The sequence below is a fragment of the Mytilus galloprovincialis genome, chromosome 2, assembly GCF_965363235.1.
Source record: "Mytilus galloprovincialis chromosome 2, xbMytGall1.hap1.1, whole genome shotgun sequence".
In the NCBI taxonomy this organism is placed as follows: Eukaryota; Metazoa; Mollusca; class Bivalvia; order Mytilida; family Mytilidae; genus Mytilus; species Mytilus galloprovincialis.
In genome coordinates, this window is record NC_134839.1 from 63613528 (window position 1) to 63640499 (window position 26972).

Below are 26972 nucleotides of genomic sequence, written 5' to 3' on the forward strand. Positions count from 1 at the left end.
TATGGAAATATCTTTTTATCTATATTATAAATACATTGTAACAGGAGACATGGGACTTTTTGGTACACATTGATGCGTCACCAACCCCGCAACAAAAGTCCCCATAGGACTTGCAAAAAAAAACAGTTGGTGATCAATTCCTGTGGATTAGTTTTCAAAGTGTGGCTTTAAAAATATTTCCAAAATTTTTTTTCAGCTTATTCATACGTTTAATTATATTCATTTGATAAAATTTACTGTTTGCAATAGCATAAATTGTTCTATATAATAAGGATCTTCTTATCACAAGCAAAAAACCCTAGCTGTATTTGGCACAACCTTTTTCAACTTTTGATCCTCAGAGCTGTACTACTTTGTATCTTTTTTTGACTTTCGAACTTTTATATCTGGGCGTCACTGGTAAGTCTTGTTTGGACGAGGCGCGTTTTTGACGTAATGAATTTTAAACCTGATGCCTTTTGTTATCTATTATTCATGTGTTTCTTTGCCAAATACGTTCTGCTATTTATTTGTATTGTAGTCCTGTATTATTAATGTTGTCATTTTAATGTTATATTTAACAATGCCATCAAAGTGCGAGGTTTGGCATGCCACAAAACCAGGTTCAACCCACCATTTTTTTCTTTAAAAATGTCCTGTACCAAGTCAGGAAAATGGCCATTGTTATATCATAGTTTGTTTCTGTGTGTGTAACATTTTTACGTTGTGTTTCCGTTGTGTCGTTTGTTTTCTCTTATTTTTGAGTGTGAATTCACATTACTATAAGACGTGTCACGGTACTTTTCTATCCCAAATTCATGTATTTGGTTATGATGTTATATTGGTTATTCTCATCGTATTTTGTCTTATGCTTAGTCCGTTGCTGTGTGTGTTACATTTTAATGATGTGACGTTGTTCTCCTCTAATATTTAATGCGTTTCCCTCAGTTTTAGTTTGTTACCCCGATTTAGTTTTTTGTCCATAGATTTATGAGTTTTGAACAGCGGTATACTACTGTTGCCTTCATTTAATATATGGCGATTTAAATTAGAGTATATGATGTTTGACAGTTACTATCTGACTTTAAGTAAGCAACAATAGTAAAAGCATTTACCCACATCCATGCAAATTACGTCCCGTTTTAATTATATTTTTTTACACAAATATTAAAAAATGATTATGAATTGTCGTTCATTGGTGTGTCAATCAATTCATTTGCAAGGTTGATTCTAAAAACTATAATTTTTACCATAATGTAATTTAATTGTTAAATAACTTACCTAAATTGTCGATATGGTCTGACATAATAAGCGATATGATAACAAGTAACACACTAACAGTAAACATCACCATCGAAATGATCATAACAGCACGTGCGATAAATCGTTGTCGTTTGGTTCGAGTGTCCACGTGAATATGTACATTAGATGGAGTTGGCTCTTGTATTAAAAATTCACTGAGCAGACTTCGAGCTACGATAGGGTCAATATAAAAAACATCGTCAAATTGTTTGTAGTATTCAGGATCAGTTATTATTTCAATATCGTCATCGGACATAGTAATCGTCGACCAATGAGGAATGTGGTGAAATCGATATGAATGTTGATGGTGCGGACGTTCATGATCATGGTGGCGACATTCGTGATCATGGTGGTGACAGTCATCGGAATGTTCTTGTTCTATCCAGTTCTGTGCACCGTTACTTTCAGTTTCTGAAAGTTTTGCGTATTCTTGACAATTGTCTTGAAAACAATGACAAGCTTCTCCCTCGGGAATTGTCGAAATCACGGAATGTTCTTCGTCAGTATATTTTTCTGATGTTGTTACTGGACTTAATTGTAGGTCCTCTGATACCAAATCACTTTCAAAGCTCATTTTTATCCTAATAATTATCTTTCAATACCTGAAATCAAATATAATTTTGAATCAATAAATGATCAACTGAGTGTGTTCACATCTAATTATATTGTTTAGCATTTTCTTTAAATTAAAATCCCACCAACTTCAAAGGTCCAGCCATGTTCTACAAACACATACACACATCATCTGGAACATGCACACGCAAAGAAAGATAGTTTATCAATGTTAACGACTGAAGTAAAAACTGTTTGTTTAGCCTTTACTCTGTAGCATCAGAAACATCCTGTTTCTTCATTAAGATTACTTATTTCTCATCAAAAGTCACATTATTAAAGAGAATGTAATAAGACAAAATCTAATATAGAAATAATCGATCGTGATTTTTTTCTATATTATGTGGAGTTATTAAGTTCTTCCTTGTATTAAGTACATTGAAATAAGTATAAAATTCTATTGACAGTATTCCTCGCACACATATTTTTATGACAGGCATTTAAATGAATATTGTTACATGCAAAATGTCTATATCATGTTCAAATTAAAACTTTTTTGTGGAGTAACCCTCATTCTAAAAATTGTTGTACTAGTATCACGATGTGTTAAAAGTAAACATTTCCGAACCCTGAATAAACGGGAAACCGGTCTTCACAAATGCATACTGGTTCCACCTCATGCAAAGACATGTTTAAATTAGTAATCTACCTCAGTAACCTAGGATAAACAAATGATGTTTGGTTGCAACCGGATTAATCACATCTCAAATATATTTGCTTCCATTGAACGATAGAATTGTTGGGTTGTGTTTTGTAAATATTAACAGCAGTTCACGGAAATGAATTTCATCATAAACCATTTTACACTAGATGAATGTTAAGTTCCATATCATCTTAACGTTAAGGTTTATGACACGATATACACCATATATTGTTAAGACATCGTTGTAAAATTGTCTTGACATCTCTTATTCTTCTTTATATATATAAATGTATTGATGACAGCATTGTTCGTGCTTTAGTTAGGTCTGTCTAGATAGATAAATAGTGTTCTATTTAAAAACAAAATCCTCAATTTTGTTTGGAACCAAGATTAGTTTTCATCTATTATTCACATATAATGAATAAAAATTCAAACAATTACTATGAAAACATATTGCAAAATTCATTATATACTGTTTGTCAGAAACAGACGAGTTTCAAATTAATTTGACTGAAGTCATGCAGAGGTTCACTATGGCTTAATGTTATGTGACATGACACGCGAATTAATATTCATTCTATTATATTTTGAAGTAAACAAAATCAGATAACTTTGGTACTATAAATTGTATTTGCCTTTAACATATATATAGAAAATGAAAGGAGATGTACTAAACTAAAATGTATTCACCAGAGACCAAAGTACTTGTTTGTTATTTTCTCTTTAAACATATTTGTCGTAATTGACAATGGAATAATAGTTTGTATAAACGCAATACTAGTATGTTTTTTTTTTTTATAATCGTGACTTATGAATGCAATGTACAAGAAGCTGTACTAATTCCGAAGTCGTCAACTGATATATTTTGCACCACGCTGTATATATCATAATATCAAACAAAGTACTTTGGTCTGATAATTAAGAAAACTAGATTTCAAAACTTGAAAGCGTTTGTATAGATTTGCTTCGATCATCATATGATGGGAATAAAAAGTAAAATCACAAAAATACTGAACTTAGAGGAAAATCAATTCGGAAAGTCCATAATCACATGGCAAAATCATATAACAAAACGCATCAAACACGAATGGACAAGAACTGTCATATTCCTGTCTTGGTACAGGCATTTTCAAATGTAGAAAATGGTGGATTTAACCTGGTTTTATAGCGCTAACCCTCTCATTTTGATGACAGTCTCATCAAATTCCGTTATATTTACATTGATGCGTTAACTATACAGACACAATAAATAACAAATTTCTTAACAAAACAATACAGACAGAAATAAGTATATACGAAACATGAACTTGTATCGTTGTGCTATAAAATGTAACTCTAGGTGTGACGCTCTGGAGGCCAGAAACTACTTTGCCGTGAGTATCATCTTTGATATAAATCATTTTCATAAAAAATAGATATATTATGTCTTTACAGAATGTTTTTATGTTTTATTTTCGATCATGTTTATATATCTTAATTTCTGCTTGTTTGACGTCTAATAAGTTATCAAAGGTAGCTGGATTACAATTTGATACGCCAGACGGGTGTTTCGTCTACATCAGAATCATCACTGACGCTGAGATCAAAATAGTTATATGTGCTATATAAAGCCAAACAAGTTCAAAATTGAAGAGCACTGAGGATCCAAAATTCCAAAAAGTTGTGGGTCAAATACGACTACGGTAATCTATTTCTGGGATAAGAAAATCCTTAGTTTTTCGAAAATCTTAAAGTTTTGTCAACAGGAAATTTATTAAAATGACCATATAAAAAGTAAAATCACTTTACTGAACTCCGAGGAAAATTCAAAACGAAAAGTCCCTCATCAAATGGCAAAATCAAATGATAAAACACATCAAACGAATGGACAACAACTGTCATATTCCTGACTTGGTACAGGCATTTTCAAATGTAGAAAATGGTGGATTGAACCTGGTTTTATAGCCCCAAACCTCTCATTTGTACGACAGTCGAACCAATTGCCATTATATTGACAATGATGCGTGAAGAAAATGTCACAAATAGTGGTACAAAAACAACACGGACCCCACAAAAAACGTAAGAGGAAGCATATCCTGTTCCACGTGTGGCACTCGTCGTGTTGCTCATGTTGTTACAAAGCCGGTAAATAGTCTAATTCGGTAGGTCACATTCGGGAAAAGGGAAGGGATTGATATGCACGTCAACACCGAAGTATTGATTACTGGGCTGGTGATACCCTCGGGGACGAAACGTCCACCAGTAGTGGCATCGACTCAGTGCTGTAAATAGTTATCAAAGGTACCAGGATTATTATTTAATACGACAGACGCGCGTTTCTAAACGAACAAAAATAATACGATTTGTACAACAGGTTGCTTCTGTTAATTGATTGGATAGACTGATCCGTAAGGTAAACAAAAACCAATAGACTGCCACGAGTAACTGCGAATATGCATGCCCGAATAGAAAAAAAAATCAACCAGTTGTCACAGGGACAAAATCGGGATTTTTGTTTGTATTCGGCGAAAAAACTGGTGAAGGGCTAGGTAGAACCTCGCCCTTCCCCGATTTCTCAGCCTCATACAAAAAAGTGTATATTTTTTTTACATTGACCTAATATTGTATATGTAGTTAGATTTTCAAATACAAGTTACCTTATATAAAAAACAGGATACAAGGTATCAAAACAACAACTAATGACAACACTGCAATATTCAAAAGATGAAAATCAGACAAATTGTTTATAAGTGGATGCTAATGATCAGTCAGAACACCAATAAAGTGAACAGAAGACGTACTAGAAATCCGTTCCATTATTGGAGATACTTCCTCATCATTCCAAGGGTTCTAAAGCACAAGAAGAAAAGGGAGGAAGACAATAAGAGGACAGTAGTTCATGACATGTTGAAAAAGATAAATTATAGGGAGAAGAGACGAGAATATCAAAGCAGTAGAAATTGGTAAAGGATATTATACCAAGTAGAATTGACCAGAATTGACCAGAGAAGACGATGACCTGAATCCTAGGTCATAAAACTTTCATCTGTACAAGTATTTGGATTGATCTTCGTCTGAGTAAGATTATTGTACTTAAAAGTTGTATAACCACAAGTCCTCATAATAGATGGCGAGGCTGTAACGATTCCTAATTTCAATCAGTTTTGAGTTCAGGGTTCGACGTATATCTATCTGTAGTAAGAATAAAACAAGCCTTAAATTTTAGCAGTAAATACAAACAAATGAAGAAGATCTCCTTTGGATTTTAAGTGGCATTACAAAAGGGTAGCTATCGGTGAAAACACGACCAGGGCAACTTGAAGTCTGGGTTGCAACACACTATATCAAGAAAAAAAGATCTCAGAAACTTCAACTTACAGTTTATAAAAACAGGGCATACTAAGATAGCCATAATAAAAAGACAAAGGACAAATCAGATAGTCTGGATACATAAGCATTTTAGTATTCCACATTCCTGGATATTTATATTAATCACATTTGTATACAACATCTTACCTTTAATCTTCAATGTAAATAACAATGTTCCATATAACTAACTTAAACAAAACAATGTCTAACGCAAATAACAATCTTATATGTATATTACAATGATCTCTGTATATTACAATGGTCCATGTAACTAACAATGATTCGTGTACTTAACAATGTTCCACTCAACTAACAATGTTCCATGTAACTAACAGTGAGAGTATTAATGAAACGGAATATATGTATAGTGTAATAGACACAGACACAAAAATATGAAATAATGTTAAATATCTGATTTGTATGGAAAACCGAGATTATAAGGTATACACCAGATACGAAGAATAATGAAGCGAATGTACAAGGTTAACGAAATTTTTCATGGTTTTTGATTTCTTTCTTTCTACTGAAAGAAAACGATCCGCTAATTAGAGAAAAAAAAGCAATCTACGTAAAACCGTCGATGATTGTAGTCAACTGTTAACTCTAGAAAATTATCAGTCGCTTTCGTGATGGTGTTCCAATTACAATCATTATTAACTTAACGCATCATTAACATTATCTTCCTCTGTAGAAAATGAATAACAAATAACATAATTTACACATGTAACTTAATGTGAGCACCACTGTAAAACTGTAAAGATATATTAAATCAATTTACTTCGAATGAGAGAGAAAGAGAGGGAGAGGGAGAGATTGCAAGACTTTATCTTAGTGTTATAATAAATTTCTTTCTCTGATATAAATAATCACGATAACCATTAAACTGTTTCTGAATTGATATGACAGTATAAGCATTTTACTGACACTCAATTCGATCGTCAAAATCCCTCCAACGTCGTTACATGCATACATTTTTGTACAATATGCATATTTTGGAAACGTTGCGACACTGTAATCAAGTTTTTTTCATACACTATTTCATATTGATATATTCTTTTACAAACCTAAATAATGCAATTTTGTAAAATTTAAAAGTCTTTATTTTGCATGTAACATTATCATCATATGACGTAAACCTGATCATCATTTATTCATGATATTTTAATGAATTATGTAATAGCACTTAAGTTTCCAGTCATGCTTATTGTCGAAAAGTAACAATACTAGTGTCTATATAAACAACAACGTGTCATCTAGAATAAAGGAAAATGCAATTTATATGATTGACATTGTTTTAAAATGGTCAAGAGGAATGCCCAATTCGTAATACTTTCTAGTACATTGTTTATAGTTGTCTTCCAATGTAAATTCAAACATTATAAAAACTTGTTAAAAATGTCAAAGAATTCAAAAGACTTAATAAGACAAAGAAAATATAAAAAAGCGCACAGCCAATCCATTGTATACTATATTTTATTTTTTTAAGGATGTGAGTTATGATCAATGAAATCGTTAATTTATGATTTAACTCCACTATATGAAGCATATATAATGTATGTATGTTGTAACATTTCTTAATCAAAAGATTTACTAATCCTAAAATGTAGCAATGCAAACAGAAGATGATAACAAAACAAAAAAGAAACTAAAAAACCTACTTAGGAATAAGTTTACGTCTATTTGATAAAAACAATCAAATTCAATCTTTGTAGCATGAAACTTACAATTCCCACTTAAAATTGACCTCTTTTATCTTCAGCGGTATTCATCACTATACTTTACGAGAATACGTTTTTCCTTTAATCTAATGTTTCACTTCTTATTCCGATAACGTTACTTCATGCACTTGCTAATTAATCTTAATGACAATACAACATGTACAAGCAAGCTACTAGCATGCATAACAATCGATTCTAAGATCTTAAGAAATCTGTATAAATATCTCTGTTGATCTTGATAATGTTCAAGAATGTCGTTATTTTAGTGATGACATTAATCATTTAATTGAAAAATGCATCTGGAGAATATGAATGTTCAATAATGTTGTTACTATTTTAGTGATGAAATTTATCATTAAATTTGAAAAATGCATCTAGCATTGTCTAGAGAATCTGAATGTGCAAGAATGTTTTTACTATCCAATTTGATAATGTATTTTGAAAAACACATTATAAGAACAAGGTTAATATCTAAAGAGGAGTGAGAATATCTTGCTACAAGGTTTTAAGTGAAACATTTATAAGTTGTTATAGCTACGAAATAATAATGTCGTCCTCCCTATGTAATTTTAGGTATCTGTTTATCAGTAAAAAGGTAATACACACAAGTTTGTATTATATGTAAAAATAGATACAAAAGAACAGCTGCTATGTTTCGACGGTCCCGTTAACATAACCTATCGCTTATGAATAAATATTTAAAAATAATAGCACATCATATGTAAAGATATAAACATTAATCCTTAATTACCGGCCACAAAAAAAAAACCTAAAAAACCAAAGCATCCAAATCATGATTACGGTGCAATAAAAGAATGAAGATAATGTTATTCTAGTTAAATTCCCTAAATTGATTTGTTTGAAGATTTATACAGTATATTTGATTGAATATTATGAAAATAACAAATATATCTACTTACGGTAAATTGAACACCATGATATATCTTTTCAACTATTAGAACTGTCAAACAATATTAGTTCTGACAAAGAAGCGATATTTAAACAATTAGGTCGCTAATTACGCTTTTACTGCTGTAAGCAAATAAACTGAAATTGATACATTACAAAATAATATAGACCATTCCATCCTCAGATCTAGGCAGTTCTATTGGACGAAAATCGATGTTTGTACAATGTATTATTCTGTGCATTGCTATACGGATGTTTCATAGAGTTTTATAATGGCTTTTGTTTTAAGGATAAAAATGCAACAGAGCACTTCAACATTTATGTATGTTTCTAAATATTTCATTCCTTTGAAAAAAAAAATTGAAATTATCCCTAACCATGGTAAGGATAAAAATGCAAATTTCAATATTGTCATCAGGGTAGTTTCTTGTCCTTCTCGATTGGACGTTAGGCATTTCTTGAATACTGTGTTCGATCGATTATTCTGCAAAAAAACATTATGTATTCAGTCTATAAACATAGAACTTCGATATCTCTAAGGTAAACACTTATAATTTGATAATTCATGAATGACAATTAACTACTTGATAATGTTTTTACTTAGACAATGTATTTATTAAATTTATACTTAGCGACAAATAATTGTTATAATAATATACGACGTCCATTTTATAATCAAGTGATAAATAATGTCATTGTCTTCAACGACGAACCATCTTTATATCAAAGTAATTAAAATATTTTATTAATGTTTATTTAACCGCGCTGAAGTACGTCCATTATTCATAGTTCATTATTCATTATTCAATAATGAATAATGAAATAGTTCACTATTCACTATTCAATATTGAAAAATGAATAATGAATAATGAAATGGTTTATGTTTCATTATTCAAATTGAAGCGGTGAATAGTGAAAAAAATATAAAAAAAATTGACTGTGACACTATAGCTATATTTTGGTTCGAAATGACCATAAGACGGTTTACGGAGGACCTAAATGCCACAATATGCATAAAAATGAGGAAATATAAAAAAGAAGATGTGGTATGATTGCCAATGAGACAAATATCCAGAAATACCACAATGACACAGACATTAACAACTATAGCTCACCGTACAGCCTTCAACAATGAGCAAAGCCCATACCGGATAGTCAGCTATTAAAGGTTTCGCAACGAATATTAGAAGACCTAAATGTCAAAATACGCGTGAAAAAAAGAAATAGCCAATTTTGAATAATGAAATGGATATTTTGAATAATGGAATGGAGTGCGGCGACCCTTTAGCCCCTAATTATAAATAAATCTTATACCTCATTCGAAAGCTGATTACAAGAGGAACAAAATGTATATAGTCAATATGTTCCGCAACGAATATTAGAACACCTAAATGCCAAAATACGCGTGAAAATTAAAAAATAGCCAATTTTGAATAATAAAATGGATATTTTGAATAATGGAATGGACTGCGACGACCCTTTAGCCCCTATTATAGATAAACCTTATACCTCATTCGAAAGCTGATTACAAGACGAACAAAATGTATATAGTCAATATGTTCCGCAACGAATATTAGAAGACCTAATTGCCGAAATACGCGTGAAAATTAAGAAAAAGTCAATTTTGAATAATGAAATGGATATTTTGAATAATGGAATGGACTGCTGCGACCCTTTAGCCCCTAATTATAGATAAACCTTCTACCTCATTCGAAAGCTGATTACAAGACACACAAAATGTATATAGTCAATATGTTCCGCAACGAATATTAGAAGACTTAAATGCCGAAATACGCGTGAAAATTAAGAAATAGCCAATTTTGAATAATGAAATGGATATTTTGAATAATGGAATGGACTGCGGCGACCCTTTAGCCCCTAATTATAGATAAACCTTATACCTCATTCGAAAGCTGATTACAAGAGGAACATCATGCTTATAGTCAATATGTTCCGCAACGAATATTAGAAGACCTAAATGCCAAAATACGCGTGAAAATTAAGAAATAGCCAATTTTGAATAATGAAATGGATATTTTGAATAATGGAATGGACTGCGGCGACCCTTCAGCCCCTAATCATAGATAAACCTTATACCTCATTCGAAAGCTGATTACAAGAGGAACAAAAATGTATATAGTCAATATGTTCCGCAACGAATATTAGAAGACCTAAATGCCAAAATACGCGTGAAAATTAAGAAATAGCCAATTTTGAATAATGAAATGGATATTTTCAATACTGGAATGGAGTACGGCGATCCTTTAGCCCCTAATTATAGATAAACCTTATACCTCATTCAAAAGCTGATTACAAGAGGAACAACATGCTTATAATCAATATGTTCCGCAACGAATATTAGAAGACCTAAATGCCAAAATACGCGTGAAAATTAAGAAATAGCCAATTTTGAATAATGAAATGGATATTTTGAATAATGGAATGGACTGCGTCGACTCTTTAGCCCCTAATTGTAGATAAACTTTATACTTCATTCGAAAGCTGATTACAAGAGGAACAAAATGTATATAATCAATATGTTCCGCAACGAATATTAGAAGACCTAATTGCCAAAATACGCGTGAAAATTAAGAAAAAGTCAATTTTGAATAATGAAATGGATATTTTGAATAATGGAATGGAGTGCTGCGACCCTTTAGCCCCTAATTATAGATAAACCTTCTACCTCATTCGAAAGCTGATTACAAGACGAACAAAATGTATATAGTCAATATGTTCCGCAACGAATATTAGAAGACCTAAATGCCGAAATACGCGTGAAAATTAAGAAATAGCCAATTTTGAATAATGAAATGGATATTTTGAATAATGGAATGGACTGCGGCGACCCTTTAGCCCCTAATTATAGATAAACCTTATACCTCATTCGAAAGCTGATTACAAGAGGAACATCATGCTTTTAGTCAATATGTTCCGCAACGAATATTAGAAGACCTAAATGCCAAAATACGCATGAAAATTAAGAAATAGCCAATTTTGAATAATGAAATGGATATTTTGAATAATGGAATGGACTGCGGCGACCCTTCAGCCCCTAATCATAGATAAACCTTACACCTCATTCGAAAGCTGATTACAAGAGGAACAAAAATGTATATAGTCAATATGTTCCGCAACGAATATTAGAAGACCTAAATGCCAAAATACGCGTGAAAATTAAGAAATAGCCAATTTTGAATAATGAAATGGATATTTTGAATACTGGAATGGAGTGCGGCGACCCTTTAGCCCCTAATTATAGATAAACCTTATACCTCATTCGAAAGCTGATTACAAGAGGAACAACATGCTTATAATCAATATGTTCCGCAACGAATATTAGAAGACCTAAATGCCAAAATACGCGTGAAAATTAAGAAATAGCCAATTTTGAATAATGAAATGGATATTTTGAATAATGGAATGGACTGCGGCGACCCTTCAGCCCCTAATCATAGATAAACCTTATACCTCATTCGAAAGATGATTACAAGAGGAACAAAATGTATATAGTCAATATGTTCCGCAACGAATATTAGAAGACCTAAATGCCAAAATACGCGTGAAAATTAAGAAATAGCCAATTTTGAATAATGAAATGGATATTTTGAATAATGGAATGGACTGGCAGGACCGTTCAGCCCCTAATTACAGATATATATTATACCTCAATCGAAAGCTTATTCAGAGAGGAGCAAAAGGTATATAGTCAATATGTTCCTCAACGCATATTAGAGGAGTAACGACGGACTTAAATATCGAAATACACCTGAACATTGAGAAATAGCCAATTTTGAATAATGAAATGGGTATTTTGAATAATGGAATGGACTGGCAGGACCATTCAACCCCTAATTACAGATATATATTGTACTTCAATTGAAAGCTTATTAAAAGAGGAGCAAAAGGTATATAGTCAATTTGTTCCGCAACGCATATTAGAGGAGTAACGAAGGACTTAAAGATCGAATTACGCGTGAACATTGAGAAATAGCCAATTTTGAATAATGAAATGGATATTTTGAATAATGGAATGGACTGCTGCAACCCGTCACCTCTTATTCAGGAATTTTTTTACATCAAATTAAAGCTTATTAATAGAAGAATAAACTGAGAATAAACATTATGTGCCGCAATGACCTTTACAGGGATTACAGAGGACCTAAATGCCAAATTACGCTTGAAAATTAAGAAATAGCAAATTTTGAATAATGATTAGGTATTTTGAATAATGGAATGGAATACTGCGACCATTTATCCCCTAATTATAGATATACTTTATACCTCATTCGAAAGCTTATTACGAGAGGAACAAAAGGTATATAGTCAATGTGTTTGGCAACGCATATTAGAGGAGTAACGACGGACTTAAATGTCGAAATAATAGATGAATAAATTGAGAAAAAAAAACAATATGTACCGCAATGACCATTTGAGGGGTTACGGGGGACTTAAATGCCAAAATTCTTGTGAAAAATAAGAAACAGTCAATTTTAATAATGAAATGGATATTTTTAATAATGGAATGGAATACTGTGACCCTTCAGCCCTTTATTACAGATCTACCTTATACCTCATTCGGAAGCTTATAAAGAGAGGAACAAATGGTATATAGTCAATTTATTCCGCGGAGTAACGAAGGACTTAAATATCGAAATATGCGTGAACATTTTTAGGGGAATTTCTGCTGGGACCGGACCGAAAAATTCGAAAATCTTGCACGCTCGTTGACGAGGTTAAGAGGGAAAAAAGTGGGGGTTGGGGTCGTGGGAAAATGTATCTTTGTGGAAGAAAGAAAACACACCAAGAAAAATCCACAGATAATAAACACAATGGATTGTAAGATTACAAATATGTCTGATCAGAGAGAGAATATGGCGCAAGAGGTAGAAATTTTGGAAAATACTGCTGAGGAAACTCTCAAATGGCGAAAAGTTAGTCAGTACTCACCCTGGATTGTCAAAGACATTAAAGATGTTGACACGAAGTTGACACGAAATGTGGGTTCGCAAAAATCATAACCTTGTGCTGGAAAGGGAAAAATATCCGCACTTGGGGATGTGAAAGACTAAACAAACAGCTGACCACCGTCGGGGCAAAGAGAGAGACCGATGGAGCAGTGCAAATCGTGAGCTATGGGATGAAAAAAAAACAGACGCACCGGCTATGATTATCACGGCTTTTATATTTTTGATAAGGACGGTATGATTGGAAGTGTTAGGATATGTTGTTTAAGCCTGAAAATCGGGTCTAAAACCATTGAATTGAGTTTTTGAGGCAGGTGACGACTTTCCCAAACTCGGCATCATAGATCTGTTCATCATTAGCTAAAGCAGAGCTGATACATTGCTCAACCAAGGACTTTTTGGACTGGGGCAATCGCAAGGTATCGTGGTGTTTCTTTTTTTTTTTTTGGTTACATGCCTAGAAATTAGTGTGAGATCCATTACGGTGGTAGCATTCAAGCAAGCTAGAAACCCAAGAGGAAGGGTGGCTATAAGAACTGTACCGGTCAAAGCTGAACCCAGGGTACTGCTGGTTAACACCAAACTAACCACAGAACAAGCACCCAGTGCTACAGATGGAGCTTTGTCCAGACGTTTATAGGCATTCAAGGTAGTTTGATACCTTCAAATTTCTGCATCGAGTTGATTCGACACACATTGTCGGTACCAAGAATCTAGATCGTTCATTTATTTTATAGGAGCATACCGAGGAGGGGAATGTTTTTGAAGGGACTGTAAGCATCTAAATATAAGATCAGAACGGCTCCGTCGTGGAATTGCTGACCACGCTGCATAGAGTCCATACCCATAGGTAGTCCGGGCGTTTGGGGATTTGAGGTAGAGACCGTTGCCACTGGGATTCACTGTGTAAACGCAAGAAGATGAAAACGGATAGTGATATGTTCACCTCTGAGATCGATGAGCCTACCGTCTTGATCGTTGAGATATGTTTGCATGCGATTGCTGGTTCGCAAGATCACTAGTAAGTATACTACCAAACGGTGCTTGGGGGTTTGAATGATTTTCATACCAGGACCGTCTGCGGGAAAAAAAAAAGCTGTAGATTGAAGACTGTTGTGTACCATTTACATAACTTCATGGTTGATATCACCATTCACCAGAATGCTGTTGATTCTGATGATATTTACAATGTGCTCCCCTTCTGTATAACCGTTTGTGATCATACCGAACGTGTAAATCTGCCACTTGGATCCCAAGACGGTGTTGATGTTATTGACAACTTTGAAGTCTACTTGATAGAGTTTGGCGAGGGTCAGCGTTGCTTTAGGGTCGCCCGGCTGGCATCGATGATGATCTTCGTTTTGTGTTTGTTGAGCCGTAGCTGTCGCTGGATTTCATTGTTGATGTCTTCGATGTCATAGGAACCTGTGCTCAGTGCGATGGAAAACCAGTTGGCACCATCATCGGGAGAGTAGCGGAAGGAATGGTTACCTGTATACATATGAATGTTAGGGGTGGAATTATTTGTTTTCAGATTTACCAATGCCATCTCGTAGGTCTTTGATTCCTTGAGTTGCAGTGGAGGTTGAACCGGGTAAGAATTTGGCTATCGTTTCCAGAAACGATGAAGGAAAACCCATGCTTGGGGTTGGTGATTTTAGCAATTGCTGAAACCATGTGTTATCCATTTATTTATGGTACACCATTTTCACATATTTTTGCTTCCACTCTTCGATACCGTCATACTTCTCAGTTGTTGATCACAACGATCGCATAGACTTCGGCAGGGCGGCTGGCAAAGAGGAGTTACTTGTAGGTGAATTTTATCCATTTTTTTACTTTTTGTACACGACGTTCATCTTCTGACTATCGGATTCAAATGGACTGGTGACTCACATCAATGACAAACAGTAGATACAGATCGTTGAAATCGGAGGGGTTGATGTTGCAGTTGCTGATAAAACGGTCCATGTTGAAGTAGTTAGAACTCTGCGACATTCTTGTACTCTCTGGCGATCTTGGTTTGTGTGAAACTGGCATTGAAGTCTACCGCCAGGTAGCGTTCTGCGTTGAGGGTGACGTAGATACTTCGCAAACGGCAGTGGTCGAACACGGCTTCATTTTTAAGTCCGATCGTACTTTTACCGGTCTGAAAGGCTACGATGATGTATCTCGGTTTCTCCCGACCGCTCTTGGCAGACAAACGCCAGTGGAACTGTAAGGTTTCGGTAGCACTTGTAGAATCACACTGTCGTATTCGGAAACCACAATCGATCTTACTCTTGCTTTGGATGGTCTTTTACAACCGCAGTTTTTTTTTATCGGAAGGAAGGAAGGACGTGAGGAACAAACCAAGAGATCTTACTCAGGTTGATTTTCGCCACGTCGTTGACGGCAGCAGCAGGATGGCATTGTCGTCCGAGTCGCGCACGAGTGACAATTCGTGCTTGAATCCATACACAATCTTGTTGTAATCGTGTGCAAAGCCGAAAATATGTCTCAGGGGTATGGTGAATGAAAACGATCCTTTTATTGGCGGGCTTGGTGATAATATACCCATGACGTGCTGCAAAGCCTGTGTTTTCGGCCTCGGCTTCGGTAGATGAATCTTTGTACCACAGCTAGTTAAGACCTTGGGATTTGGAGAAATTGTTGGGATAAATCAACATTCCCAGCATAGTGATGTCAACGACTGGGTCGTTGATATGTTCGATCAGCTGGCATGAGAGCTTGCATTAATTGTAACTGATAGTCTTGAAGAGATACATGATTCCATTGTGAATGAGAGACACTAGATCTGCATTCGAATATGTACTACCGTGGTTCTTTTACAGTCGCCCCTCTACCAAGAGATAACTTTCAGCGGGATGGAGGAACAAGTCTTGGATTTCGATGTTGATTCGGATCTCACCTGAATTATTCAGGTTGGCACCAGCTTGAGGTTCGTATTCGTGAACCTTATATTTTTGGAGACTTTCGTTGTAGATCAACCCTTCGGTGATTATAAGGATGTTGGACATTATGTATTTATTTATAGCGCTGCACAAAGTCGTGGCTGGTAGCAATGCCAGAACCGGAGATCAGGTTGTTCAACTGGGTTTGCTGCGGTTTGCTGATTGACCATTGGACTGTTGAGTGGACATTCTGCGTTTTCGGGGGCGGGTCACTTTATCAACCACATGGTCGACGGCTTTGGGGCCCCTTTTTCAACACCTCTCAAGGCTGCATTGGTGTTTGCACTCACGGCCTTACTTCCTATGGTTTTGGTGGCAGAGGAAGTAAACATGCGTCCAGCCAAACTGGCAATTGTGCCAAACAGTCCTCTACCACTGTATGCCTACTTTCAGGCGTAACCTTTCTTGATTTGCAACATTCATTATAGGATATTATGATGAAGCGCCATATATTCTTCGATGCTGATATATCTACCCTTTTTCATAGCATGGATAATCGACACAATTTCGTTGCGCACACCATTATTTCCTGCTCGGTATGCTGCAGCACACAGTTCCAAGCGATAGAGAAGCTGCTTGAAGTTGGAAAAAACACGGTTTGCAGCTCACTGCCAAACTTATACTTCTGGTAGATGTGGGACACGATTCCCTTCCACTTGTAATTCTTATTCGCCTTCGGGGTTCTTGAAAAGATGGAATTGCCTTTATACATATCACCGGAACTTTTCAGGATCTCTGCATAGTCGTCAAGGTCGTCGTGCTCGAACGATTCTGGTTTCTTTTTCACCATAACTTCCCAGAGGCCAAGGGTTCCTTTGTACTTTACACTATCCATGAACAAATTATTGCCGTCAAAAGTAACTGGTCAGCTTCTGATGAAGATACCATCGTTTTCAGATCGCAATCAAAAGGTGTGGTCGGCGGAAGTAGTCATACTGAGCAAATGCTGCTGTGCTCGATCTCCAAGGACGGTTTCTGTAGGTGGTGCAATTAGCAGTGGGTTGGCAAACTTGGGCGGTGGAGGAGGGAGTTCTGGCACTGCTGCAGGAAGGTCTGCGATCTTTTTGGTGATCTGTGAAGCTGCCTCTCGCTAAGCCTCAATCACAGGCTTGAACACCTTGTAAAGGTCCCCGCTAAGTTCAATCTTGTAGAGGCGATGCTGCATATTACTGGCTTGAATCTTCCGTTGGGTGTCTTGCAACTCCCTGACAAGTGCCTCACGCTGCTTAGGGTCGATAATCTTGATAAATGTCATTTATCTAATAGGATCGAATGCTGTTGAACGCCCCTAAGCGTTGGTGTGAACGCCCCTAATCAATGAGTTGCGCATGAAAGTATTACACAGCTGTTACGGATCCCTTTTCTTCGAAAGATTCAAGTGTCATGGGTATGTGCACTAGTGGCCTCAAAGCGTCTTGGCAGGGCATTGGGGTTGAGAAAATCGCTACACCTTACCATAATGGTGGAGTTCCATGCATTGAAATCACCTCCACCGCTTTAGATCGGTCGAAGGATCACGCAACTGCATTTTCAACATGGAACCCACTCAAAATTGCATTTGCAGGGCCATTCGAACTTGCAGGGGTGGGGTTCCTCTGTGTCCAGATATTATCTATTTATATTATCTTATACCTCAAAGAACTCATTTAATTTGCATATTTTCCATTTGCCTTGGTGCTTGTAAAATCGATGGTTACAAATCCATAGGGCTTGGACCAGCAATGCTTACACAGAGCGTCAAACTGTACTGTTCCTTGGTGAGATCGTTGCAGTGATCACGTCGAATGTGGTCGATATTCTTAGCATTCTGCTGAAAGAGGCAGGGGAAGTTGGCATTCTCCCGGATCGACTGGCGGGGCAGTGTGAAGTAGTTCTGGCACAGGTAGAAACAATCGACGTTGTCTTCACACGTGTTCTGTTTTCTCAGCATCAAGTCGTCGAATACCATGAGGTTCACCATGAGGTTCTTACGGCTGGGATCAAGTTCTCGGGGGTTTGGTACATCGCTCCCTTGATCGAAAAAAGTCTCGATACCACTCGGGTGTTGTGGTGGTGATAAGGTGTTGACCACATCGATCAACGAGTAGGGTGACTTGCCCTTGTACTGTAGGAGGTCTCGATATCTTCCCTAGGGAAGCTTTTTTCCAGCGCTTGCTCCAACAGCTGGTAGATAGGTTGGTGAAGCGATTATCCGTAGACGTACAATCGATTGTAGTCGGAGCCATCCATCGCGCTGGAATAGGTTGTTCAGCAGCGTCGTTTTACCACAGTCCGATTTCCCAATGATCAACTGTCTTATCGATCGCTGAAGTAGGAGGTAGTGATTACTCCTCGTGGGGGCGTTGGCACTGTAGGAAATGTCTTCAACGTTCATTTATTAAAATAACATAGAGATGATTTTCTGCGTGAAAGTCATAGAAAGACGGACACAGTTAACACAAGCGAAGTAATGACCAGCAATGGGCGACGGAGAAAGGTTGGCAACTGCAAGGTGTGCGATGCCAAGAAGTCTCAGTTCGTTGCTACAACCGGTACAGGGTTCATGAACAAACTAATCAACCGATTACCCATGGAAATGCATGTACCCGGACACAACTTCACCGGGCGAGGGACTAGACTTAGAAAGCGACTACTTCCCGATGGCACCCGAAGGCTTGGTCAAAACCCATTCAAGTTGACCAAATATCACCACGATCTTTGTTATGCCCAGCACAAGGATGCAACCGCACGCAACACTATCTGTGACGAAGCTATGCTAGCCTCGCTTAACACCATTCCCAACTGTACCACACACGAACGCTTGGACTGCTGTGTCGTCGGACCAATCATCGGTACCAAAGTTCGATTCAGTCTGGGTGTTAAAAAACTGTTCGCTGGACCGATGAGCTAGCTGAGGAGTTGCACAAACCAGTTCGACGTTAGTTTCATAAACGGTGTGTAGCGGTGGGTGGTGTGGATGAGACCTGGGCGGCCGACCTCGTTGATATGAGTGACTTCTCTAGGGACATCAAGGGAAATAAATTTATCCTGAGCATTATCGATGTCTTCTCGAAATATGACTGGCTGATACCACTCAAGAACAGGAAGGGGGTGATGGTGCGGGATGCCTTCCAAGCGGTGTGCCCAAGAAGCTATGTACAGACAAAGGCACTGAGTTTTACAACACACATGTAAATCAGCTGCTTCAAAAGCATGGTATCGATCTCTACTCCACCGGGAACGAAGATAAGTCGAGTATTGTCAAACGTTGAAACCGCACCATGAAAGAGAAAATGTTCAAATACTTTTCAGCCAACTCCACACGCACCTATATCGATGTCCTGAACGATCTTGATCGCCAGTGCAATACCACCAAGCACCGCTATCAAGATGGCCCCTGTTGCCGCAAGTCATAAGGAGCATGAAAACAAGTTGTATTGGAACCTTTACGGCAGCATACCTCCCATTAAACCACCGCGATTTTCCAAATCACCAAGAAGAAAGGTACATTCGAGAAGGGATACACCCCCACTGGACCGAGGAAGTATTCACCATTTCCCTAGTTTTGTCAGAGGTCCACCGGGCAATCTTTTCTACGATCTTTTCATCTATCTCCTCAAGGGTTTCAACCAAGTCCGTGGCCGCGGTGAAAATCTAGTTTCCAGAGTGAAAGTATCTCTCGTTCTCATCATCCGCCTTACCTGTTGGATTAATCTTTTCAAAGGTACAGTGCATGATCACATTGGTTTGCCCCTTACAATGCCCATATTCTATAAGTTCCCCACGTGACACCCGAGAGACCTCAAGGGAGGTCTGCACATCCATGCCATGATGGGGTCATATTCCAGGTAGTAAATACATCTTTAAAGGCTTTCTTCGGCGAATGTACCTCAATGTTATCCCCAATGGCTTTCCTATCTTCCCAAATCTTTTCCTGCACCTTCTTTAGCAGTCGATCTATCGACAGCCTGCTAAACCCTTTCAACCCAAGTTGTTTTGTCTGGGTGATAATCTCCTTCCTCGTGTGGGGTTTGGGACGACGATGAAATTTAAGATTTGTCTTCGTTTCTATCACCTCTCAAACAACTGATCTTTCCTCAACCGGGAATACCCTCGAAGGTGGTTCATTTTGGCTATACCTCTCAGGGCTTTGACGTTTTCAACTACTAACTCCATGTTCACTATTGGATTCATGTCTTTATCCTAACAATAAAAAAATCAATTTAGGTCACCCCAAAATCACCATCCCCAGTTAACTGGTTTTCAGACCCAGTTTTGGGGCCTACAAAACATATCCTAACACTCTCGATCCTATATCCTTATGAAAAATAAGAAAGTCGTGAAACGTACCCGGTGTGTCTGGATTTTTTAATCCCATAGCTCAAAAATTGCACAGCTCCATCGGTCTCTCTCTTTGCCAAGACGGTAGAAAGCTGCTTGTTTAATCTCTCACATTCCCATGTGCGAATAGTTTCCCCTTTCGAGCACAAGGTTATAATTTTGCAGACTTTTACTTCGTGCAAACATCTTTAATGTCTTTGACAATCCATGTTGAGTCCGGCCCTACTCCTTGCCATTTGAGAATTTCCTCATCATTGCAGCGCTGTTCTCGATTGGCCTTAACAGCGTTCACTTTTTTATACCTCTTGCGCCGTATTCTATCTCTGATTAGACATATTTGTAATCGTAAAATCCATTGTGTTTATTCTATTTGTGAATTTTTATTGTCGAGCCTGCAACTTTTGTTGCAGAAAGCTCGACATAGGGATAGTGATCCGGCGGCGGCGGCGGTGTTAGATTACTTTTTAAAAGCTTTATATTTTAGAAGGTAGAAGACCTGGATGTTTCAAACTTTATATATAGATGCCTCATGTTACGAACTTTCCGTCAGCCACATGTCCAATGTCATTGACCTCATTTTCATGGTTCAGTGACTACTTGAAAAAAGTTAAGATTTTTTGTAATGTTAAATTCTCTCTTATTAGTAGTAATAAGATAACTATATTTGGTATGTGCATACCTTGCAAGGTCCTCATGTCCGTCAGACAGTTTTCACTTGACCTCGACCTTATTTCATGGATCAGTGAACAAGGTTAAGTTTTGGTGTTCAAGTCTATATCTCAGATACTATAAGCAATAGGTCTAGTATATTTCGTGTATGGAAGGACTGTAAGGTGTACATGTCCAACTGGCAGGTGTCATCTGACCTTGACCTCATTTTCATGGTTCAGTGGTTATAGTTAAGTTTTTTGTGTTTTGGTCTGTTTTTCTTATACTATATGCAATAGGTCTACTATATTTGGTGTATGGAATGATTGTAAGGTGTACATATCTAGCTGACAGGTGTCATCTGACCTTGACCTCATTTTCATGGTTCAGTGGTCAAAGTTAAGTTTTTGAATTTTGGTCTATTTTTCTCATACTATATGCAATATGTTTACTATATTTGGTGTATGGAATGATTATTAGGTGTTCATGTCTAGCTGACAGGTGTCATCTGACCTTGACCTAATTTTCATGGTTCAGTGGTCAAAGTTAGTTTTTGAGTTTTGGTCTATTTTTCTAATACTATATGCAATAGGCCTAGGTCTACTATATTTAGTGTATGGAATGGTTGTAAGGTGTACATGTCTAACTGACAGGTGTCATCTGACCCTGACCTCATTTTCATGGTTCAGTGGTCAAAGTTAAGTTTTTGAGTTTTGGTCTATTTTCTAATACTATATGCATTAGGTCAACTATATTATTAATAAAATTATGTCAGTCGCGCAGGTTTTATTTGACCTTGACCTCATATTCACGGTTCATTGCTAAGTGCTATGTGTTTGTGTTTTGGTTGGTTTTTCTTAATTTATAAGCAATAGGTCAACTATATTTGTTGTATTGAAGAATTGTTAGATGTACATGTCTGCCTGGCATGGTTCATCTGACCTTGACCTTATTTTCATGGTTAATTGATCAATGTTTCATTTTTTTGGTTTATGTTGAGTTTATGTGACAGTTGTAATAAAGCTTTATATTTAAGACTATCAAAATAATATCAATGATTAGTAAAGAAGGCGAGACATTTCAGCGTGTGCACTCTTGTTTTTTTGTGTGTGTGTGTGTGTGTGTGTGTGTTTCTTTCTTCCACAAAGAATGTCTTGATTAGGGACTGAATGGTTGCAGCAGTCCACTCCATTATTCAAAATAAGCTATTTCTTAATGTTCAAGCGTATTTTAATATTTAGGTCCTTCGTTACTCCTCTAATATGTGTTGCGGAACATGTTGACTATATACATTTTGTTCCTCTATTAATAAGCTTTCGATCGAGGTATAATATATATCTGTAATTAGGGGCTGAAGAGTCCTGCCAGTCCATTCCATTATTCAAAATTTCCATTTCATTATTCAAATTTGGCTATTTCTCAATGCTCACGCGTATTTCGATATTTAAGTCCTTCATTTCTCCTCTAATATGCGTTTCGGAACATATTGACTATATACCGTTTGTTCCTTTCTTGATAAGCTTTCGATTGAGGTATAATATATATATCTATAATTAGGGGCTGAAGGGTCCTGCCAGTCCATTCCATTATTCAAAATTTCCATTTCATTATTCAAAATTGGCTGTTTCTCAATGTTGACGCGTATTTCGATATTTAAGTCATTCGTTACTCCTCTAATATGGCGGAACATATTGACTATATACATTTTGTTCCTCTATTAATAAACTTTCGATCGAGGTATAATATATATTTGTAATTAGGGGCTGAAGGGTCCTGCCAGTCCATTCAATTATTCAAAATTTCCATTTCATTATTTAAAATTGGCTGTTTCTCAATGTTGACGCGTATTTCGATATTTAAGTCCTTCGTTACTCCTCTAATATGCGTTGCGGAACATCTTGACTATATACCTTTTGTTCCTCTTTTAATAAGCTTTCGATTGAGTTATAATATATATCTATAGTTAGGGGCTGAAGGGTCCTGCCAGTCCATTCCATTATTCAAAATATCCATTTCATTATTCAAAATTGCCTATTTCTCAATGTTCACGCGTAATTCGATCTTTAAGTCCTTTGTTACTCCTCTAATATGCGTTGCGGAACATACTGACTATATACCTTTTGTTCCTCTTTTAATAAGCTTTCGATTGATGTATAATATATATCTGTTATTAGGGGTTGAAGGGGTCCTGCCAGTCCATTCCATTATTCAAAATATCCATTTCATTATTCAAAATTGGCTATTTCTTAATTTTCACGCGTATTTTGGCATTTAGGTCTTCTAATATTCGTTGCGGAACATATTAACTATATACATTTTGTTCCTCTTGTAATCAGCTTTCGAATGAGGTATAAGGTTTATCTATGATTAGGGGCTGAAGGGTCGCCGCAGTCCATTCCATTATTCAAAATATCCATTTCATTATTCAAAATTGGCTATTTCTTAATTTTCACGCGTATTTTGGCATTTAGGTCTTCTAATATTCGTTGCGGAACATATTGACTATAAGCATGATGTTCCTCTTGTAATCAGCTTTCGAATGAGGTATAAGGTTTATCTATAATTAGGGGCTAAAGGGTCTCCGCACTCCATTCCATTATTCAAAATATCCATTTCATTATTCAAAATTGGCTATTTCTTAATTTTCACGCGTATTTTGGCGTTTAGGTCTTCTAATATTCGTTGCGGAACATATTGACTATATACATTTTGTTCCTCTTGTAATCAGCTTTCGAATGAGGCATAAGGTTTATCTATAATAGGGGCTAAAGGGTCGTCGCAGTCCATTCCATTATTCAAAATATCCATTTTATTATTCAAAATTGGCTATTTCTTAATTTTCAAGCGTATTTTGGCATTTAGGTCTTCTAATATTCGTTGCGGAACATATTGACTATATACATTTTGTTCCTCTTGTAATCAGCTTTCGAATGAGGTATAAGATTTATCTATAGTTAGGGCTAAAGGGTCGCCGCACTCCATTCCATTATTCAAAATATCCATTTCATTATTCAAAATTGGCTATTTCTTTTTTTCACGCGTATTTTGGCATTTAGGTCTTCTAATATTCGTTGCGGAACCTTTAATAGCTGACTATCCGGTATGGGCTTTGCTCATTGTTGAAGGCTGTACGGTGAGCTATAGTTGTTAATGTCTGTGTCATTGTGGTCTTTCTGGATATTTGTCTCATTGGCAATCATACCACATCTTCTTTTTTATATTTCCTCATTTTAATGCATATTGTGGCATTTAGGTCCTCCGTAAACCGTCTTATGGTCATTTCGAATCAAAATATAGCTATAGTGTCACAGTCAATTTTTTTTATATTTTTTTTCACTATTCACCGCTTCAATTTGAATAATGAAACATAAACCATTTCATTATTCATTATTCATTTTTCAATATTGAATAGTGAATAGTGAACTAATTCATTATTCATTATTGAATAATGAATAATGAACTATGAATAATGGACGTACTTCAGCGCGGTGTTTATTTAAACGCTTGGCGAAAGGATACTGTATAAAAACATAGCGTTTAATCAATATGAAGACATGCGCACTGGCGTTAAACACTTTGAATGACGTAATTGTGTTGTTTTATATATTTAATTACGCTTATATTTTAACAACACAAAATCTTGTATCTAGATAATATCAATTCATAAACGAATTCTAAAATTACCTCGCGTGATGGATTGATCGACATCATATAATAGGAACATTGCAGAAGAAAACATGTGTGTGTGTGTGTTTTGTTTTGCACTTAAAACATACTCATAAATTGTTTGGAAAAAGAATAAAATCATACTTGAAAGTTATGGACAAACACTTCCGATGTAAATAAATATAACAGTGATATGACAAATGTTGATCAGAAATTTATTTCACATCTTTGTCCTTTAATATTTATTGATAATTTTCTCAATGAAAACCATACCACATTAGTTCTTTTTGTTCTTAATAATTTTTTTAACGTTCAAAGGGCTTTTCTGTAATTTTATATTTCTATGATTAATTGTCACCAGGAAGGCTCAAACCAACATTTTTATTAATCCAAGGAAATATACATTTTAAAAAGATATATGACCAAATGGGACCTGATCAGAATATCTAAAACCACCTTAGGAAATGTTTGGAAATACATTTTGAACTGAAATAGAAACTTTGAACTCAACATACGAATAAGATAGAAACATCCACGGTGAATTATAAGCCATATGAATAGCTGCGGATATGTAAGTAATATTGAGACACTTTGCTAGTAGCCAATTAAATTTGTTTAGTCTATTTACGGAATACTCAGGTCGTGTCTTTTACATTTAAAAGTGCAAAAGAACAAACACTGAATATATACAATGGAAAATGAATGTTTGGTTAATACTTATTTTAGCTTCGTGAACCTATTTTTTAATAACAATTAATTAGACTATGACTTTTTCTACTCATTCATGGCAGTTGATATCAGGGTAAATATGGCCGCTTAAACATAAACATATTTATAAGTATTTTCCAATATAACTAAATATATTAGTAAACAATTTGATATGTATGCTATTTCATTAAAAGAGCTACAAATGTTGAGCGCTATACCTTTACAGTGCTAATTATTAAATGTAAATAAAATATATTTATAAAAGTATAATGTATATAGGCAATTATTCATCGTTGATGCAAGTACCTTGAGACATGCAGGTATCCATTATAAATCAATAAATATACAAGGTTTGGAAAAGACGCTAAGCCTGCTTAGCGGAATAAATGACTTAATATTAAAGGGAAAAGGGCAAGAAATGAAGAAAAAAAACATAGAATAAGACAAAATCCAAATCTTCAAGATGAGTTTAACAGTATCACATCATATAATTACATTTCAATGGTCAGTGATCAAGAAACATTGTTTGTAGACATAAAGATAGATTAAATGATCACATCATCATAAGCATGCATACCTAATTTCAAATTGACCTGTCAATGTCCTCATGATATAAGCTTGCTTAAACCAGCACTTTTACACGATACGGGACTGACGAACGATCGGACAAACGGAAGGTGGACGTGGTTTATTGATTCGTTCATTGAGTCAACATTGAGGCATATATGTTATATAATAAAATATAATCTAAAAAAAAAGAAAAAACAAGACAACACAAAACAAAACAAATTATTTATAAAAACGAAGCTTCTCAGTAAACCTAAATTGAATATTCCCTAAATCATTGCGATAATAATTGTCAGTAAATACAACATATCCACAAGGAAAATCAAAATGTTTTCACCCACTTCTAAAAAAACAATCGTTAACATAAACTTTACAACAAATGTTTTATCTTCTATAATATGTGAATCAATAAATGGAATTGCACATTAAGAAGGCGAGTTATTTCCAAAAATAAAACTGAACATCAGTTAGAAAGCTGTCAGAAAGTGTTTGTTCACGCAGCTTTTCAGAATTGCTGGTACAATGTATGGAAAATAGCTATTTGTAAAGGATTGAAATTTACCAGTCAAATGCATTTTGTTGTTAAATTTGCATAACATTTGCCTGAAAAATGATTTTGTAGTTTTTACTC

At 35.8% G+C, this 26972-nt stretch overlaps 1 protein-coding gene across 5 annotated transcripts in view; it reads right to left on the bottom strand.

Moving 5' to 3' along the window:
- The window catches only part of LOC143064096 (uncharacterized), a 40840-nt gene that overhangs the window by 1358 nt on the left and 12510 nt on the right, over positions 1–26972 (bottom strand). For 3 of the 5 annotated variants that reach the window (XM_076236657.1, XM_076236652.1, XM_076236654.1), the window contains one exon: positions 1261–1883. In XM_076236657.1, coding sequence (XP_076092772.1) covers positions 1261–1855 — 595 coding nt within the window. In that variant the 5' untranslated portion in view covers positions 1856–1883. Of the gene's footprint in view, positions 1–1260; positions 1884–6031; positions 6200–8522; positions 8646–26972 lie in introns of those variants that run through there. The other 2 variants (XM_076236653.1, XM_076236656.1) reach the window with 2 other exon arrangements.